The sequence below is a fragment of the Haemorhous mexicanus genome, chromosome Z (assembly GCF_027477595.1).
Source record: "Haemorhous mexicanus isolate bHaeMex1 chromosome Z, bHaeMex1.pri, whole genome shotgun sequence".
NCBI classification, from domain to species: Eukaryota; Metazoa; Chordata; class Aves; order Passeriformes; family Fringillidae; genus Haemorhous; species Haemorhous mexicanus.
In genome coordinates this window covers 43341598-43363060 of record NC_082381.1, presented here as the reverse complement: position 1 = coordinate 43363060, position 21463 = coordinate 43341598, and the positions used below count along the sequence as shown (strand labels likewise).

At 41.3% G+C, this 21463-nt stretch overlaps 1 protein-coding gene across 4 annotated transcripts in view; it reads right to left on the bottom strand.

The window, feature by feature from the left end:
• Nucleotides 1-559: 559 nt before the first annotated feature.
• The window catches only part of CPLX1 (complexin 1), a 247859-nt gene continuing 226955 nt past the window's right edge, over nucleotides 560-21463 (bottom strand). For all 4 annotated transcript variants that reach the window (XM_059836792.1, XM_059836794.1, XM_059836791.1 and 1 more), the window contains one exon: nucleotides 560-5366. In XM_059836792.1, the coding sequence (XP_059692775.1) occupies nucleotides 5169-5366 (198 nt within the window). In that variant the 3' untranslated portion in view covers nucleotides 560-5168. The remainder of the gene's footprint in view (nucleotides 5367-21463) is intronic.

The window sequence follows — 21463 nt, the reverse complement described above, 5'->3', positions numbered from 1 at the left end:
GATCAAACCATGGTCCCAAGGAAGGGTAGGTAAAAGGGTATTGGGTTTTCCTATGAGATGTATGGTAATATCTTTTTATAATGTGATGCAATGCTCATGCTGAATACAACAGCTAATGATTTGTGCCCGAGCAAGTAAAATGAGGCTTAGCAGTGTGGAATTTGCCATTCAAAGAGTTTTGTCGTATATATCACAAATTCTGGATCCTGAGATACATTTCAAGTCATTGCAAATCAGTGGTTTGCACTTTTTGTCTTAAGATCCAAACATATTCTCACTACACCATAGCTAAATGACTGTGTTTCTTTCAAAGGAGTATTGTTCTGCTCTTCTTAAGGAAAACTAATTCCTAGTAGCAAAACTTATTTAAAATTTGATAATCACCTGTACATATCAAACATCATCAGTGTTTCTGACAAATGAAACATTGAGCATATTTATTCAAATAACATCCATGCTGCTCCTCAATTCTCTTACCTTTCTATTTGTATATGAGCAAACATGCTTCGGTTTCCAAACGTAGCCTGATAGGAATTTCACAGGAAAGCATTTCAAACAATTTATGAAATCACTGGGGTTTTTTATTGGCTGTGATTCCATTTTCAAAGAACATCATACCATTTACCCACATCATGCAGGAAAAAGTACCAGTAAAATAACAAATTAAAATCACATTCACAATGTCTCTACTTTAAATCATTTTCAAGTACTGCATGCATCTGAAAGAAAGCTGGGGAGCATTTCTACTAGAAAATGCATGACTAAGTTAAATTTTGCTCTGTGTGTATGAAAGAGAGAAACAGGCAATTTTTTTAATGACAGTACTGAAACATTTTACTAACTCAGTGCATGAAGAAACAGTTATCTTGATAACATATATTCAGAACAAATACAGACAACTTTCAGATACAGAAGACGTTACATTTAGATCACAACAGCTAATTTCTAACAATGCTTTTTCTAGCACAAAAAGCTTGGCAAAAAGATGTATTCAGCAGCACTGGTATGGTCTTTCTTGATGAAGGAGAGAGGCTGGGAGGGTTCTAAGCCAATGTATGATCATAAAAACATAGACAGAGGAACTCCAAAGTGATTAAGCACATGATCTTATATTTTGTTTTATTCATTTTAAACACAAGAGTAGCATTGATAATTAATATTGCAGTCTGATTTCATATGGCTTTCTCTACATATAAATGTGAGTTCTCAAGGTCAATGGCAAACTAAATCATTTACCCTCCAAATGAGAAGGCCCTTTGACTATTTTTTTACTAACCTGTAAGGTCTTGGAGTTGTGAGGGAAAATGACTGCAGTGTCTAGCCAACAACCTTTCTGTGTAAATAAAAACAAGTTATAAAACTAAAATACCTCATTTACCTGAGATTGAACAGACCAGTGATGCAAATAAAACAATGTCATGAAAGACAAAAAGATATTCAGAATCCAAACAATGAACCATGCTTCTCTTTGGTCTCTTGTTTAAGTGCTTTATCACCTGCTTGAGTGCCAAGGGGAAAAGTGTGTGAGACAATGCTTCTGACATCCACACATGAGTCAAAGGTGTCTGTGTCCCTTGTTACCAGTTCTGAGTGGGAAGGGAAATAGATGAGCAGAAGAGAAGGGAGAGTGCCTTGCTCTCGAGTCTGTTCAGCATGGCTTAGGCACTTCAGGACCAGGGAATGACTTGAGGAGAGGTCCACTCTCATGCAATGTGCCAAAGTTATGTGAAGCAAAACCAAGCAAAACCTGTCCAGTACCTGTGGTAGATCTTCTGTCATGTTTCCTATGGCAAGAAAAGGAAAATGGGAACTGGCAGCTCACACCTGGATGAACTCTCTCCTGTCAATGGAGGAAGGGCTGGTGCAGGTGTGGCTAGCTGAGATACAGAAATGATGAAATGGCTGAACTGGGAATCCCCCACAATAAAAAAGACTCAGTAAACACTTTTTAATAAACCACCTTCCCTTTCCCTCCTGCTTTGTGAACCTGGAATGAAGCCTATATGACTCAGTATAGTGATTCTATGGCCCTCTTCAGGGGTTCAATCCAGATGTTCACACAGCTCAGGAGCTCAGCTCACAAGGGCAGTATTTTTAGTGTTCTGAGCCCAGGGAAAGCACTACCTACTTAAGAAATTTTCTACAGTCTACACAAGATCCTGACTTAGACCAGTCATTCAATGCCACAGCTGCTGAGGCACAATTATCTAAAATGGTACAAAATACTCTTCCTTTCTCTCTCTCTTCTCCCCATCTTCTCCAATTTCCCCACCTTCCACAGATGTGTGCACAAACATGCACATCAAGCTGCCAGAGAGACTGAAAACAAAGAGCACCAACATTCTGCAAGGAGAATGCTAGGCAGAAAATTCTGACCTTACATCAGGAACATCTTGGTTGGAAGAGGAAGGGAATCAGTAATGGGGGCTAGGGAAACGTCAGCAAGCAAGTGGTAGAGAAAAGCCAAAGTAAAGTGGAATAAGCATATCTTCTCATCTGTTTGTTTGTTCGCAGAGTTCTCCAGCACAAGGCCAGGGGAATATATGAATGAACAAATTCATTTTAGCACAGGCACATTTCTGCTGGTTTTACTTATGTATTAGAGAATGTGTGCCACAGGGATTAATCAAGGCATTTCAAAAGTATTGATGTCTGTATGTCACTGATCAAGGTTAGGAGATCTAGTGACCAGTGAGTGGCTGAATTGAAGAGCCAGGCTCTTGCCTTTTAGCTTTCGAGGATGTTGGACACTCTAGCAGAGCACCAAAATGAGCTGCTGCCCCTGTGATGGAAAGAGAGTTTCCAATTTTGTGAGAATTACTTAAACAGCTTCAAATTACTAGTTGCAGAATTTGCATGGGGTGAGTAGGACACTCTTCCTTGAAAATGGTAAATTGTTCAACACTACCACACTGTACCCAAGCACAGATTCATAAAGTGTTCTGGGTTTACTGAAAGTCTCAGGAGGGAAGTCATCTTGCTTTAAATTAAAGTTAGGTGGAAAAAAGTCCCACTGACATTATCCAAATGAGTAAAACTTGCCTTCTGGATAGCCCTTGGCAGCTTGTACTTGAACAAACAAGTCTTTTTCATAGATCCAGCCTGAAACAAGTTGCATCTTTATCAACTTGTTCTGACTTGTATATCAGTCAAACCTCTTCAGCCTCTGCCTTGGATTCAATAGAAAATTATCTTTGAAATTATTTGAGAAGAAGCAAGGACTGTAACACCTGAATAAAAATTGTGTGAGGAGGGCATACTATATTTATTCTCTTTTAAAATACTCTTTTCCTATTGCAACAGATGCTTCTAGGAGGTACAGAGCTCTCATGCTCAATTCCTTAACCATGGTACAGATTTATTCTGCTTTCCTGGAAAGGTAATGTCTTCTAGAATATCTTATTGAGGATAATATTGAGATGTTTGCCTAAATTTAGTTGCACTGAATGAGTGAAAAGAAAATCCATTGAAGTAAAATGCTTAATTTAGGTACATAATGAAGTATCTGATATTATCCTTCTTTTTGTTGTCAGCAGAAAGTGTATTTGCTTTCAAATCTCATCCATGTACTTAGGAAATTTTTGTTGTTCCCAGGACAGGGACAAGCAATGCTAGTTCTGCCAGCCAAACCCTGATTCTCCTGACAAGACTGTGAGATTAAGATGGTAAGTCTACAGAATTGACTACAGAGACCTAGCCAGATGCAAAATTTCAGGATTAGCTCTTCAGATGACAAGCCAGATATCTGATCATGAGGACCTGTGCTCAAAATAGGTCTATCTATGTATTGAATCTATGTAGGTATTACCAAGTCAAAATCTCCCACAGAATTTGGATTTTCTTATGCAATTATGTGATATCTACAGTGGAGACCTCTGTACCTGTGTCTGCAAAAGGCCACAAAGATAATGGTGAGAAAAAAATCTCCCACCTTGCTAGCATCAAGGGATACCACACACTTCTGTAATATTAACTAGCTCCTGCATAGCACTAAGAAGCATCCTCACTTTATGCTTTTACAGTAGGTAGAGACAGAAACCTACATTTTACAGGTGCGGAATCTCAGTGGGGCAGAAAATAAGTGACCTCCACAAGGCAATGCAGTAATTTAGCACAGTAAACATAATGGATATTTATGGATCTGCCATGACTAACATTCAGACCACCACACACCCCCACACACTGCAGGAAAGAGTGGGCAGGACACAGCCACGACAATGTGCTGGAACCCAAAGTCCAACCGGCAAGCACTGCTGGAAATGGGATGGTTGAATATGGCAGAAAGAGGAAGATTGGTTAAACAGAGCAGCACATACACTTGTCATTGGCTTCAGAGGGGTTGGGGAGGTCCTCTACCAGAGCACTGTGCCTTCTTCTATGGTTTCAGCTCTCTGTACGGCAAGTGCCTGACCAGTTTGCTCATTCAAGGTAAATGTATGGCTAATTCCCAAAGTAACATGACTCTTGCTTAGATTCTGAGGCATTTAACTTCTACGGCATCTGAGGGCAGATGACTCACTTCTTCCACAATTCTGAGTGATGTCAGCTGTGTAAATCATGCATGATTTACTTTCCAAAGGATCTTTTATTTATGTCACAGATGGAATTAAAACAGAAAAGCTCTGCTTCCATGGGAGAACTGAGATATCCCTTCCGAGAGCAGAAACGCTCAACAAAAAAATGGCTGATGTGACCCAATCAATAGGAACATTATAATAATGACTAATTATTATCTATCAATAATAAAAGTAAGATAATTTTAAAAAATTAAATAGGCCACTGTTCATACTTAGTGAACACTCCTTCTTGCATTGGATGGAAATGAGATTGTTCCTTTTCTATGCTTGATGTGCAGTGCCGTATTTAACATACATAGTACTATGGCTTATAATAAAAGTTGTGTAGTCTGCAGCTTTTTAATCTTTACATCCATTCAGAGGCATCTACTGGATGTGACTATGTACAAAATTAAGGAATGGATGAGTCTTGGGGCAGAGGAAAGGGAAAGAGGCAGTTGGAAGGGAATGGGAAGCGAAGGGACTCCTAGTGAGCAGTAGAGGGCAGAGGTGGGGAGGACTGCGGGATGAATGGCAAGATTGTAAATCCCCATTGGGCAAAAGAGAAATCCTTTGCAGTACTGTTTATGCCCATCTAACAGTCTGCAGCTATTACTTCTTGAACATGTCCTGCAGGGGCCCTGGTAAGTATTTGATGACTGTGTCTAGGATGCTCTCTTCTTCTTCCTCCTCCTCATCCCCACAGCCAGGAGGGATTGCCTTCTTTGGGCGTGTCAGACTCCCTTCAGCATTAGCTTCCAGTGCAGCCTGGGCCTCTGCTTCCTTTTCTTCCTTCTTCTTTATCCCATACTGCAGGGGAGAGATAACACATTGTCTGAATCATAATATGAGAAATAACACATCTGCTGAACAGGATGGCTGATGAAGCCAGCCATTGCATGCAGTGCCTCATATTCTGCAATAAGAACATCACATATTCTCATTTTGCTCTTTTACACAGACACTAAAAACATCCATACTAACAGCCCTCCACAAAGTATAGCCCAGTGGATGGATAGCCTTCACAAGAAAAGATGCTGAGGTCCCTCAGAAGCAAGCACAGGGGAGAAAAGGGGACTATGCAGCCATGGGTCACTAGTAAAGAGACTATAAGCTCTGGGTTAGTGAAGTGTTAGAGTGGCATTCTACTGATGTTGATCCTCCTCTTTTCTGTTAACAAGTCTGATGCTTAGGTCCATCATCCGCAACGACTTCGAAAGTCCATCTGCAGCATTTTATATTTTATAGATGTGGCAAAACTTCAGGGAAAAATTAGTTACCAACAAAAGAAAGCAAACAGGTCAGGACAGACAGGATGGCAGTGAAGACAACAGTTTTAGATATTCTCATGTGGGACATATCCTATAACATTCATTCATACTCTCTTTTTATAAGTGGGACAGAAAGAGTTCTGTGAAAATAAACCATCATGAGAAAATCAACTGGCATACTATTTGAAGAGAAACACTCTGAACCCTGTGAGTAGAATGGGTATTTGAAATTTCCTACTTCCACTAAGAATTAGCATCATGCCACCTAAGACATTACATAAGTAACCAGAATCTTATTGTATGATATTACATTCAAGAGGCTAGATTTAATACAGGATTAAACATATGCATATGCTGCTCTTTCCATGAGTGTTTGCACTGCTTCAGACATTAAGGTGATACACAAGAAAAAAAAAATCAACTCAAAGTGCCACATGCAAATCTAGAACAAAACGTCTACCTGCAAGCTATCCTCTGTATTATCAAATCATAGAATGGGTTGGGCTGGGAGGTGAATTTCAAAGCCAACCAGTCCAAGCACTGAGCATGAACATTTTCAGCTAGGTCAGGTTGTTCAGAGACCTGCTCTCTTTATTCAGATCAATTCAAATTTCCCAGACTGCTTCCACTTTTTCTGATGATAAATGGAGGTTAAACTTTCTTGGTGCCGCGATCGTGATGCAAACGCAGGAAGTGTTCAGTTTCTCAGTGCCCAGCTGTGCTTCAAAGAGGGCAGCTGTACATTTCAAGGATGCTTGCAGTCCCCAAGCTCACAGTTCCCTGTCTGGCAGCAGTTTTCTTCTGCTTATCCATTTTACCTTCTGAAAAGCTACCTTAATGGCTGCTCACTATCAGCTCCTCAGCCACCAGTCACCTCACACACACCTGCACAATTGCTTACAATCCACGTTGCATGAATAGGCTTGAAAACAACATTGAAAAGAAAATTATATATGATTTCAAAAACAGCAAAGAATTAAGTTGGTACCACGCACTCAGTATTTTCAAATATCAATAAAACCTTACTGCTGAATAGACATGAATTAGATGCTATTTTCATTATTTTTTCTTTTCATTTTTTCTACTTCTAAAATTGTACAAATTGTTAACCAGTAAAACCAAAAGTGCACTGCTGCATTCATGACTTTCTGATTTCAGAGGGCTGTTGGGTGTGACTTTTCGTCCTAAATATTTCTGAGCAAAGGCATTATTTTTGATTCCTTTCTCCATCATCATTTATATTTAAGATGACAGCTTACAAAGTTGAAAGCAGTGGCTTTGAAACACTCTAGCTCTCTGAATCAATTCTCTCACGCCAAAATGTTCATTAAAGACATTTGTATTAAAATTTTTATACCTACTGGGTGCTGGTCACACCTGATTTCATGGGAAAGGTATTAAAGACAAATGATATCTCCATTCTCATGTGAGACAAAGAATTTGACCAACTTGTAGTTTCAGGGCTGTACGCCACAAAGGAGGTTCAACACAGGACCAGCAACCACACAGATGGAATGACATGCAGTGCTAGATTGCAGTCACTGACCCATTCTCACTGTCAGGCCACAGGCAGATGTTCCTAGGTGATTCCCAGTGTATATTATATGCAGCTTGTGCCTTCCTTCACCAGCTGGAGGGGAACAGTAGTGGAGACACCTGTGATAAATCATAGTAACACACAGGTACCCTGCATGCTTTCAAATCCTCCATCTCAAAACAAGCACCAGCTCATGATGATCCTCTAGCTCAGGAACTTGCTGAACAAATATTCAGCTCACAGGAAGGAGTGAGTGGAACAAAACCAACCAGTTATGAGAATCCAGTAATATTATTTAAATTTGGTAGTATTTTGTAATACTTTGCATTAACAAAAATGTAAGCTGTGAAGATTCACAGGTGAATGACATACTTTAGGTTTGAAATTGTTTCAGAGGAAATAAAATTATAGAAATTAAAGTCTTAATATAAGAAAAATTTTAAAGAAGCGTCTTCACTTGGAAGAAAATTATTTTTTCCATGAAATCATTTGTGTGGAGTCAACAAATTATTTTGAAAAACATGGCTAAAAATAATCTTCATGGTGCTCTGGTTTTTCTGAGGATTACAAATATTTAATAATTTCCAAAAAATTTAAGGGATGAGAATAGTTTCATTTTTATTCAGGATTCAACCCCACAAAATTTACTATCAAAAGTTGTATCATTACCTGCTTGGCCTTTAGTCACATATTCATGTCTTCTCCTATGAGCAGAATTATGGGCCTAAGCCAGGAAGATACTGAAACATTTTTAGTAAGTGTACCCTCCTGTCACTCCTAAAGTTATTACTCTGTAGTCACATGGGGACTGTTGTCACAGGGTCGTGTTAGGGAATACTGTCAGCCTGGAGTCCTCAGTCATCAGCTGGGAAGAGTAGGGAAAAAATATCCGGGCCCTTGGCTTAACCCACACTCACTGAGTGGATGTCAGGAAGAAACCAGACTAATATACAACATCAACCTCCTCTCCACCTCTTTTCTTTCTTATTCCTCCAGTTTTTCACAAGGCAAAGTAGGTGCATGAACTGCAAACATTATGGAAATTTGATCTAATGACAGTAAGCTTGTCAGGGAGTAGAGAGCTCTTGAGCCAACGGGATCTGCAGCCCAAAATGTGAACCTATCATAAATATAGTTACAATTTCTTAAGACAAGCTAAGAGTTTTGACTGAAAATGAACATGTTTATCTAGCAAATATCTAGGCCGTAGAATGAATAAACAGTAATATCCTAGTTAAGAGACTTGCAGAGATAATGGCATGTTTTTGGGTCAGGAGTGGAACTGAATCCGAAGGAAGACAGTGGCAATAAACATGCAAGGGAGGGGTTTTCCTTGGATGAGATTTGGAACTGCCTACTTAGAAACAAGTAATTTATCTGAAAAACCTAAAGAACTAAAAAAAAGAAGGTTTATGGGGGAAACAAAGACTACTTGAAGACTTTATGGTGGGACAAGAGAAGTCAGGAAACAACCCTTCCCTCCAAGCGCTCTGAGAGCTTGAAACTGGACCTCTGTCCCAATATTACTGCATATGAAATAATGCTGTGTGAAATAATACTGTGTATCACATAACACTGAGCTATGTCTTCTGGGAAAAGGTTGGCCTGTGAATTGTAGTGGTTTCATCTCTCTTCAGGGAATGGAACTTCACAGTGGTTTTGCACAGCTGCAGGTAGAGCACTGCTGAAACTATGTCTAAACAGCTGTGGCAGATACAGCCATCTTTGGAATTACTATTTTATTTACCAGCTAAGGTTGGAAAAACTACTGAGAGATTTAAATGCTTATTCCTTATCTTGCTTCCTATAAATATTATGGGATATAAAAGTTAGTCTATACTAACAGCTCTGTCTGTTAAGTTTCATTCATATTCTGAATCTCAGCACAAAAAAGAAAAAAAAATAAATAGCCAGACTTCAAAGCATACAGTTAGAAAAGACACTGGAAGAGCACCATGAACATCATTTTATCTCAAGAGTTAACTTGACCTGAATAAATGTTTTTCTTAGACTCCAACTACTGAAAACCTCTCACCTGTTCTGGAACTTAACTACCCTTTGCAATTAAAATATTTCTCCTCATGTCTAATGTGATTTGTCATGAAATGCCTTAAAAAAAATCTGGAAAATATGCAGCTACTGCAAATAGATTTATCTTTCACCTGTCCTTTTGGACATTATTTATCACTTGTTCTTATTTTTCTCTTCCATTACCAAAGAGAACATCAGCTCAATTTAGATCTTTCCATCATTAATGCATGGCATTTTCTGCCAGGAATATATGATACATGTAGGACTGAAACAAATGGAGAGCAATAGGTAGAGTTCAGCTCCGACCTTTAGTTCCACAACTGTGAGAGTCTAGGGTACAGAAAAAGACTCCCCTTTTATTTGATTTGTACAAACTTGGAAGTCTTTCTACATGATTTCTTTGGTCTCTCTGTGAGTGAACAGGCTGTCAAATAGAGGAGGTGAGCGTGCTGAAACCCAGAGCTCCAAGTACACTGTTCTCACCACTGTTTGAAGCACAGAGCCGACTTTGATGGAGATCTGCCCAAAAATGTTCCCTGGCTTTTCCTTCTCCTCAAATCAGAGCTAAATTTGGCTCATTTTGCTTGTTTGTTTTTGTTGGTCTACTTGTCTTTCTAATCATTCATCCTGAGCTTGATAGTGAGGACTAGTCCCCAGAAAACTTGTGGGGGAGCCTTTTAACACATATGAAAGGAGGACACTCTCCTTGTCTCTCAAGTAACCCATTTAAGTGCAAGGTCTGCCATGCAGCGCTAGAATTACACAGACAGTTTCAGGCAACACAGACATGCTGACCCCAGATAATCTCTTTGCTTTCTGAGGAGTAATGAACAAAGAATCACAACCTGCCACATGGGCAATCATGCCAATGTCAAGCTGTGGCAAGGAATGAAAGGTATGAGAGAGACTGCAGGGTGTCTCAGTCCCTGACATGCCAGCAGGGTGTGTGGGGGGTGTGCGTGGGGGCTCTGTGTGGAATGTATAGTATAGGTGTGGGGGTTTTCTTGTCTCTGCATGCTGCTGCACAGCTCTGCTGACCCTGTCAATGTGTTAGCAGAAGACAGCTGATTAATAATGGAAAAGAACAAGGCAAAGTCTGGCAACCACAGTCCTAAACTACATTGTTCAATTGTGTGTGAGCCAAACAGGAGCACAGCTCAGGAGAGAGGTGGCAGAGAGAAAGAAAGGAGGACAATTAAACTTCAGGTAGGGGACACTTTAGATGCAAAGCCAGAGCCTCCTCTTTCCCAGAAAAGATGTTCCAAAACCATCTCCTTGGGGGTTGTCAGAGTTTTCCAGGCAGTTTTCCAGCAGTGATTATTTGTAAACATCACTCATGTCCTTTGAATCCTTTACCTCATCCAAGGTTCCACTTCCCCTGTGGCTACACATGCCTTGCTACACTGTGCTGTCTCAGGCTTTCAGCTCTGTCAAAATCACAGCAATTTTTCTTGCATGACCTGTCTTGTTTCAGGTCTTCCAGTTCGTTCTTCAGTCTCATCCCCCTGTTTCTCTCAGGGAACTCTCACAGCAAACACAGAGGCCTGCAGGTTTTCTCTTGCACCACAAACACAAATCAGATGCCGATGCAGATTTCAAAGGGCTCATTTGATCTTCACTGGCCTCCCATCAGCCTCTTCTTCTGGTGACACTGGGGGAATCTAGCAGTCTTTCCTTCTCCCCCATGGCAATATTGCTGCATGAGAACCACACCCCTGGTTTCCATTCCAGTTTGCTGTGGAACTGCAGAACAATCCTACGGGAATACCCAGTGCCCCAAGCATCCGAGTAGTGCTACCCTAAACAATAGATATGAAATTTGCTTTTCTGCTGCTCCACAACAGATGGAGTGCAAGATAAAGCACTGCTCTCTTGAGGTGATCAGATCTGTACTCAACAAGCCTTGTTTGTTTACTTTGATTGAAAACAACATCATATCTGTCCTCTGTTGCTGTTTAAGTGAAAACCAGAACTGCATCAGGCTCCTGATTGCAGAAGCCATCTCTGAATTTTCTGCAAACTCAGATCGAGGGGAATTGTTTCATTGGCTTCCACAGAGACCAGCCCAGACAAACCTAGTCAAAAGAAAGGGATCACAGGATAGAATGGCTTGGGCTGGAAGGGACCTTACAAATATCTCCGTATCATCCCAAACTCCCTACAGGCAGGGACACCTTCCACTAGACTAGTTTGCTTAGAGTCCCATCCAGCCATGGGAGAGAGGAGAGGTGCACCAGGCCTCTAAATCATCTTTGTGACCCTCCTCTGGACTTGCTCCAACAGGTCCATGTCCTTCTTATGTTGAGGAACCCAGATCTGGACACAGAGCTCCAGACAGGTCTCATGAGAGCACAATAGAAGGATAGAATCCCTTCCCTAGATCTGCTGGCCAAACTGCTTTTAATGCAAACTGCTTTTATGCAGTGTGATTTTCTGGACTGCAAATGCACATTGCCAAGCCATGTCAAAGTTCTCATCCCCCTGCAAGTCCTTCTCCTCAGGGCTGCTCTCAATCCAGCCACTGCCCAGTTTGTGTCTGTGCTTGGGATTGCCCTGCCTCAGGTACAGGACCTTGCACTTGGCCTTCCTGACCTTCATGGGGTTTGCACAGCCCCACCTGTCCAGCCTGTGCAGGTCCCTCTGGATGGCATCCCTTGTCTGCAGCACACGGCTGCCCCACCCAGCATGGTGTCTGTGGCAAACCTGCTGAGGGTGCCCTCGATCCAAATGTCTGTGTCACTGACAAAGATGCTGAACAGTGCCAGGTCAACACCAAACCCTGGGGACACTACTCATCTCAGGTGTCCACTCGAGCGTTGAGCCTTTAACTACATGTAGAATCCTAGAGGACAGGGAGGCTAAATATATATGTCTCAAACACTGATAGCCCAACAGCTGTGGAGCCAACCATGCTGGAAATAACAGCCAAGAATTGTTGGCAGTAACATGCCATGGGAATGAACAAGACATGGCTGGAGATGGGGGCTGTGTAGAGGTAAATGCAGAATTTTCCAGGACAAAAATACTTGTTCTGGCTTCTGTAGATAAGCCCAACACAGCACAACACAACCACACAAAAGAGGTAAAGAAGGGGGCATGGACTGTAAGGGGGAAACAAGAACACCCACAATGCCTGACAACAGAACCTGTCCCTGGTTACTCCTTCCTTCCTTCCCTTCCTTTCCTTTCCTTTCCTTTCCTTTCCTTTCCTTTCCTTTCCTTCCTTCCTTCCTTCCTTCCTTCCTTCCTTCCTTCCTTCCTTCCTTCCTTCCGCCCCTCCTGACCCTTCCTTCTGCCACTTCTGCCCCTCCCATCCACCCATCCATCCATCCATCCATCCATCCATCCATCCATCCATCCATCCCTTACTTCCTCTCTAATTAATCTCTTCCCTTCTCTATTCCTTTTCATCTTAACCTTTACCCTAAATCCACTGCCATGTGCTTATATGACAGGACAGGCACTAGCTAATATCAATTTCCATGCCAAGTGTGTAATTTACTAATAAAATGTTGTGAGTTTTTGTGGACCCTCTGACTGTTGCTGTTACTGTTGACCACAAGGATTATTGAATTTTGCATGCTCCCTTCCCTGTAAGGATGGGATGTTACACCACAGCTCCTTGGGTCAATCCAACCAATTTCTTAACCACCAAGTGGTCCAGTCATCAAATCTGTGTCTCTTCAGCTTGGAGGATCTGCTCCATGATCTTGATGGGCATCTTTGCTGGGATTCATTGCTCCTGAGTTTGGACATGAAGATCTGTGTATATTGAACAGCTTTTTTGGACTCCTATTCACTTCAAACTTTATCCCATGGTATTCTGCCAGGCAGATCTCCGAAGAGCCTAAGGTCTGCTCTCCTGATACCCAGTAACAGGAGCCATCCATCACACCCCTGTGGTGCCAATAAGGTCCTGGCCCTGCAGGCATACGTGCATCTCTAACTCCTCCTGTTTTGCCCCCATGCTGGGTGTGTTTGCATAGAGGCAGATGGGAAACACATTTTGGCTTAATCTACTATGTGAGCTGACTCTGCCAAAGCAAACTGGCTGTTCTGCTCACTGCTCACGGCACAGGACCGTGCTAAGTTTCCCAGTCAGATGCCTTTTTTTCCCCATTACTACACACAGGCAGTGTGAACTACAATTTGTGAACAAATTTACTACTCTTTGGAAACCAAGACTGAGAAACAACAGACACAGGTATCATATACCATTAATATTTCTGAATACTCAGCAGAAAGCATGTTTTCCTTTCTCTGTGTTTGCAAATATGTTTATTTTGTTCATTTTGTGCACGCAGCATCCACATTAAAACAGTGCCTTTCAGCAATATGGTAAGCCTCAGTGAGAGGGAATGAGGTCTTGAAAGCTTCAGGAATGGAGATAATTAAATTACTGATGACTAGCAAAGTTCCTCCATTTTGTAATCAGAGAAGAAATCTCCAGAGTAAGCAGAGAATATCTGACTCATGAAGAACAACATAGGATCAGAAGCTCTAAAATACTAATTTTAGGTACCTGGAGGGTGGACTGAAATCAGTGCACTGACTCATGACCACAGGGCACAAAATACAGTACATACTGAAATCCTAAACCTGTTGGGTCCAGTGGAAAAATTTCTCCCCCAGAATGCAACTTGTAGCTTCAGTTAAGAAAATCTGGGTCAATTTTATTCTTCAAAGCAGTTAAGCAGGATAAGAAGAGAGAAAATTTACATATTCCACAGTAACAACTGCAGCTTAATTGCTCATTGGTTACAGTAAAAGTTTAGATTTGCTCCATGATCACAAGGATGGGGTCAAGCTGCAGCAGGTTCCCATGAGAACAGAGGCATTTTCCAGTGATGCAGAGCAGGTGTGTCCCTAGCCAAAGCAGGTTTTGATTTCTAGTGTTTCCAAAGCCTACATTTAGTTTTCCACAAGAAAATCTTCCCAGAAGCCAATGGCAGGATCCTGGAAATGGATAAATGCAATTGCTTGTATGAGTTTAGAAGAATTTAAGTTATAGCTACATATCTGATAGCATAAATAAATCCATAGGATATATCTTTCTTTATGTGGGTGCTATGTAAGATCAGAACAGGGAGTATAAGCGTTCATCCATCTTCCTGCCTCCTGCATTTATTTCCTTTACCAAATGAAAGCCTTTATTTCTGTACAAGGCTGGTATAATTATTTCCCCAGGATACTGGAGCAATTTAGATTAGACACAACTATTTCTTTTCCATAGCCTGTGTTTACCACATGTGACAGCTCTTTTTCGTTTTGTTTCTTGTTTGGTTTAGGTTTTCTCAGTTTGTTTTTATTTTTGCATTACTAAATCTTATTTTGAAAGCTCTAGTCCAGTAAGTATGTTTTTAAAAGAATCTAATACAAGTGCTCCAGAGGATAAGGAGTGGTTCACCACAGGATGAGGAGAAATATTTTTTTCTTGGAGTGCATGATGAAGATCCAGATAACTGCCGAAAAAAATTTAGTTTGTACTGTCACGGGAACAGGGAACTGTTAGCTCATGAGGCTTAAAAATTAATTATTATCCCTCCTCGCTAGGTTTGTTCTTGGTGGGGCTCAGCATTTCATTGCCTTATTGATCACAAGCACTTTCGCAGATTGGAGCTTGAAGCCAGCTGAAAATTTAGAGGCTGAGCCCTAAGTAGCTGATTCATTTTAAGTTCAGCTTTCAGCAAACTGTGTGAGCTCTCCGTGTCTCGTGTCTGCAAATCCTTGGGAAGCTGTGAAAGCAAGATATTTTTTAAAAAACAGTTTCTTACTATCAGTTTTGTTTCTAGCATATTGCTAGAACATTTCTCTGTGCGCACATCAGCTACAGATATAATGAAACTTCAGGTAATCCTTGGTGTTTTGTAGTACACTAAAAAGGGCTCATGAACAAGTAGGATAGTGTTATCATCAAAGAAATAGGTTATTAGACAGTTCATCACAGCAGAGCTAGAAGGAACTTAGAAAGGATTCTGGAAGTGGTACCCTTGTACGTGACTGAAAGTATGCTCCATGTAAATTTGTGTTCCTTAGTGTAGTTCAGCACTGCAGTGAGGGATAGTTGCATTTAATTGTAGTCTTCTATTAGACAGCAGTTTTGAGGGAAATTAAAAGGATAATTTTCTATCTAAAAATATTCAACAGATCATAAATATAGATTATTACACACAAAAAAAAAATTAGAATAGAGCCAACTACCAGACCCAGGCAAAAAGGTAGAACTCATATCATTACTGCTAAGTATTCCGGGAAATAACCGGGGAGGAAAAGAGGCCCTTAGACCAACATTTAGGTATGCATCCTCAGTTTTTTTCTCTGCTTTCTGTGTGACCATATGGGAGACAATTAATTTCTTTTTGGTGAACAGAGAATTTAAGTAAGATTTACCCTTCTAAAGGGGCTGCACTGAGTCTGCTCTGAAACACAGTCATTGCTTACAATGATGCCATGCTGAAATATAGGAAGTTGTTTCTGTGTCATTTTCATATGTTATACTGTCCTCAGTAACTTCCTTGGGTTGATAGGATGAATTTGACAGGACAATAAACTGCCTCAAAATATCAGGAAGAATTTTTTTTTAAGTAACCTACACTGAAGTTGTAAATGCTGACTTTGTTGACAGCACAAGGTAATATAATTCAGCAATAGTAAAAGATCAGGAAATATTAGTTAGGTGATTATCTTTAGTCCTTGCTTTGAGACTAATTGTTGCATCAATTCCATGGGGATTCTTCTGTGTGGAATAAATCCTGCCATTGCAGCTAGGATCTAATTAGCACAGCCACCCTGCCAGCACCTTTGTGGAGACCAAGGCATTGTCACAAACTCTGAGCCAAGACTCAGTAAAATCAAAGGTAGTTAATCAATTAGTTTCAAACCTTTGACACACTCTTGCCTCTGAAGTACAAAGAGTATTTCTCAATCCCATTAACTGGCAACAGAAGTGAGAACTCTGCCATCAAAATGCTTTAAAAATAGGAAGAAAACTTTTGACATCCAAAAGAGCAAGTAGGAAATTATGAGTGTTAATTCATATGCTGCAGCTTTTCAGAAGGACATAAAAAAATGAAGGGCAAGTCATTTCTTTTTCTCTAGACCTTTTTGAACTGGCATACCAGCCTCTTCCTTACATAATTCAAGGTAGTTTTCTTGCTTCCCAAGACACTAGAGAAGACATGTTTGTAGTGAAAGCTGGTAAGGGAAAATACCTGGTTCATCTTAATCCAACCAAACAGCATTAATGGTGTTATAGCGGGAGATCCACTCAGTCTGTTTGATGTTGCTGTAGTTGGGTTGCTATGACAAACCTGAAGAACTGTTTTCAACTGTAAACAGCCATGGCATAAAAAAATCTGAGACCATTGCAACAGCAAGCAACAAGCAGGGCTGATAATTCAAAACCCATTCTAGAGATGAGGTGCAGACTTATTTCCTCTATGTGGAATCAGCTGTTGAGCTTTGCTCATCCTTTCCCTTGGCTGGCCATGGTCAGAGAACAAATGTTTCATATTGTCAGGGATTTGTGAGCAGGGGCAGAGCCCACGGAGCTCACAGCCCACATCGAGCTAAGAGCTGTGCAGCAGAGGGGGGAGACAAACCTTATGCTCAGGAGCTTGCTGTCTCTACTGCACATTTCTCCCAGGCATACCTCTGTCCTATGGCAACAAGACAAAGGCATTTCATATCCTACTGGCATCCATTCACTAAAGTACCAAAAGGAGCCTTTTCAAAGGCTCTTTAATTTTCAATAAATTTCAAAATTTCTTAAGGTCTTGGTTGCGTCTCCAGTTTTTCTTGCCCTCTCCATATATGCAGGACCTCACAGCAATTCAGACAGAGGGGTATGGAACAGCTGAAGTGTTAATCTCTCAATGCATGGAAGCATTCATCTTCCAGACAATGAGTCAAAAAAGAGTAACAAGCCCACTTTCTTTCTCTTCCTTGATCTAATTGGGTGGGGATTTTCTGCCACAGTAGTGGATGGAATGCATGGAGCTTGTTGGATTTCTGTTGTGCCCATGTCAAAAAGCAGCAGTTCAAAGAACTTACTTATGGGGTAACTGATACCCAGCCATGCTCATCTTATCCTCTGCAAGCTAAGCAAAGGGAAGCTGACTATGTATTTTACTTTCATATTGTCTGAGCACTTTGATGTTATTAATGAAACTTCCAGTAGCTGGGTGTGGGGTGTGGGAAGCAGAGCAAGAGGACAGAGAGACCTTAAATCCCACCTTGGACGACCTCAAGGGGCAAGGACTGTTGGAAGGGAACACATCAATAACTGAGCCTGCACATAAATGTGACCATGCACATCACCAACATGCTCAGCTGATTATGCTGCTCTGTATCCCAAAAACTCTTTATCAACTTCCCATCATAAAATATCTGTACATGCCTTGCAACACCATGAGCCACTAGGAATCCTATTACTTAAGAAACTTATATTGCTTCAGGCCATTAATGAACAATTATTCTTCAAATGCAAAAAAGGAATAATTAAAAAGGCAAGTAAGAATACACTTGACTAACTTTTTTGGGATCACATGAGCTTTTTTGCATCAGCTGCTTGGGGTTTTTGGGCAAAGCCTCAGCCTTTTTGGTAAAGGCCCTAGTTATCCAAATTGCTGCTAAAGCCTGGAATCTTTTCATGTAACAGTTTTTGTTGAAAAACTGGAGAAAAGCCCTTTCAAATCTCAGTCTTTGCTGCCACAAGAGAAGTCCTGTGTTAGTGGAAGCATGCCTTTTACTAACAGTAGGGTTCTTTAAAAATTAGTACCATACAGGTACATGCAAAAGTTAGCACAAACTCAGTGACAAACCTAGGACAGTGATACTGAGAGAAGGAACACTGTGGCCTTGAAGATGCACGTGAAAAAAAGGGCTCAGTGTGTGCAGAACAGAGAAGCCACCAATAAGCTCAGCCCACACTAGAGCCTGGGCAGAACAAAGAAAAAGTAGAAATGCTTCCCTGTGTCTGAGCTGTCTGGGCTGCAGGAGTGAAAGGAGGTGTTGTTTCATCCCCACTGATGGACAGGTCCTGGCATCATGACAAGAGGTCAAGCAAGTATCTACCCTGTGATTACCTTTCAGATCTTGCTTAGCAGATGCTGATGTGTCTGAGTTCAGGTACTTATTGTTCTTGACCTCATGTGCTTCATGGGTGGAAATCTGCAGGATTTTTGTCAGATTTGTAGAGTGTGGGAGGGAAAGAAGTTTGCACATTGGCAAAAAAATAGGCGCAGATTTTTAAGTTGGGCACAAGCTTCTAATTCTGGAGTATTTTCAAGAAGAGTGGGAAACATGGTGTGCATCTCTTTGCTGATAGAAAATCTCCCTTTTATTTATATATTCATGCATTCTCGGCATCCTTACTGGTAACAGCTTGCCTGTCACTTTCTCAATGTGGCAGGTTCCTCAGCCCCAGTTCCTGCTCTTGTTTGACTTCCTTCTCACCACAGAAAGAAACTAGCCCCTCCCATTTATGTGTCAGGAGGAAAAAAGCCTAAGTCTTAGAGACACGGGCTCTGATTGTCTGAAAACAGGCACAACTCAATGACATAGCATGATCATAGCTGGCTCTAAAAGCACCTGCTTGCTCTCTAGACTGCCCCTCAATATTCCATCTCTCACCTGCTTCCCAGTGCAGCCACTGCATGCCTGAGGACTGTTATTATTCAGTAATGCTGTGTGAAAATATTATTTGTTTAGTTATTCAGCCTTGTGTTTGGAAAATAACTTTTCTGGGGCACTAACTTCATCAGCCTTTATCAGAGCAAGTATGTGGCTCCCAGGAGAAGAAGGTGCCAGCTCATGCTGGAGGAGAGACAGAAACACTGTAGACAATGGAGAACGCAGGAACCAGAAAGATTATTTGCTTCAATGAATTTAATTAGGAGACATTAACACTATTTTTCCACTTTGCCCTGTGGCTCTTCTTGTTTTGATATAATCTGAAAAGTATATTTAAAACAAAAAGCAAACCTCCAGACACTAGAACAATTACCCTCTGAACCTCACCTTAGAAATGCAGGCCATTTCTACAGCAGAAGAGACAAGGTCTGGGAAGCTACACAGCACTGGGTTCACGTGTCCAGGTGCTGACAGCAGGAGTCTTACAGGGGTGGCCTCTGTGACAAGAATTCAGGGGCTGCCCTTTGCCAGAGACAGCCATCTCCAGCTCCAGAGAGAAACAGACTGCAAACTGGTTTGAGACCATGACTAAGATTAACTAAGCTGCCTATTTAGCATGATGTTCTCCCATTTTGGGCACTCCTCTACACAAGGGCTTTGCAATGAACCTGGCAATAGAAGATGAGGAGTGAGCACTTGCCCAATAGTTTGACAGCTACAAGGTAAGCGTCTGTTCAAAGCCCTTCTAGTCAGTGGGGAGAGGCATACGCTGTGGGCAGCAGTACATTCCATTCCAAGGTGTGCATCTGGAACATCATGCTCTCAGGTATGCACTTCTCCCTACCAAGTACCAAGGAAGAAATGACTGCCAGCTCAGCTGGAGACAATGAACAGCTTGATTGCTAAAGGCTGGTAAGGCAAACTCATTGGTGAACCTGGTTTTCCCTATGATGATCCCAAATATTCCCAAACCTTTCTCCTCACCTGAATTCATCTCTCACTCTGATCTCTGCAGGTGCCCATCGTGAAGTCCTTCATTTTTTTTTTTAAACAGATACTTAATTACCCATTCTCATTCTGACTGATTCACTAAAACTAGAAAGAATTGAGATTCTTCTTCCATTTTTTCCCTCCATCCTTCTCTCTCTCTCTCCCCCCCACCCCACCTCCTCTTACGCATAATCCATTCCTTCAACAGAAATGGAAACAAGCATAAATTTGGGTTCAGCTAATGAAAGCTGGTAATAGCAGTGAGACAGACTTCCTGCAATTCTGATTTCCCTACAAGTCCTATTTGTTGCACACCAGACACTTAGCTCTTTTTAAATGTGGAGCCTATCATTTTGAGCAGACCAAAGATAAGTGTCACTATCTCTGATGACTAATACGAAAGACCTTCCACAGAGTTAATGGGTTTCCAGTCAGGATGATAACATTCACTACCTGCCCAAAATTATAATTTCAGCAGGGGAAGGTACAGTAGGAATAGATGAGCTCTAGCAATGTCAAAGCTTGATGCTCCACCTCGCTAACCCCATTTCCCCCTATAATCTGTGGACCTTTTTCAGTCATGTGGCTAAGCTGGATAATTCCTTCCAGGAAAAGGTCAAGGAATGAGCCTGGAGTGGTTTTTTCTGCACATCCTCAGCCACAGTAAGAGCCATCTTCCAGCAGCACTTCTCTTTGGGTTCTGGCCTGCAACCACGGCTCTCCAACAATCTGAGGTCCTCGAAGACTGTCTCCTTCAAAGGAGCTAGTGAGTCTTAAACTTTGCATGGCTGCAGGGTATTTAAATCTCATTTGCTAGTCAGGCTTTAGGAGAAAATTTTCTGTTTCTGGTGAGAATTAAGATATTGCTCCAAGAAGAGGTTTAATCAGATGCCCCTTTATGACAATCTGAAGAAATTATGCCAGTAGCTGTGTGTTGGGACAAACTGTGAAATTGAACACCATGTATGTTTCTTGCAGCAGAGGGGGAATAAGACTGAAAGAGAAAGGAATCTTGGGCAGAGTGTGTGAAGGTCCACAGTTTTCAGGGTCAAGTAAAAAAAGACAGAGCATAAGGCTGTGTAAAAATATTATCCCCTTAGTATTTTTCTGGTATGTACTATCTAGAAGACTACAGTGACTTTGTCTTCCAGCCATTATATTAAAATTTTATAGCCTTGTTTCAGCATCCCAAGTTCCTCCCAGTCCTGGCACTCCCCTAGCAACTGTTTCCTTCACTGCAGAACATTAAAATCATAGCAAGGTCTTCTGCTGGGCTTCAAGCACAGCAGTTGTGCTGTGCTTTGAACAAAGGACCCCATTCAGGTTCCTTCCTTTCTACATTACAGTACTCAGATTTATTCCTTAGGTTCAGGATGAATAAGGAGGAAATTTGAAGTAGAAAATATGGATTTGTGGTAGAGTGATTTCTGTGCCCAGCAAAAGGG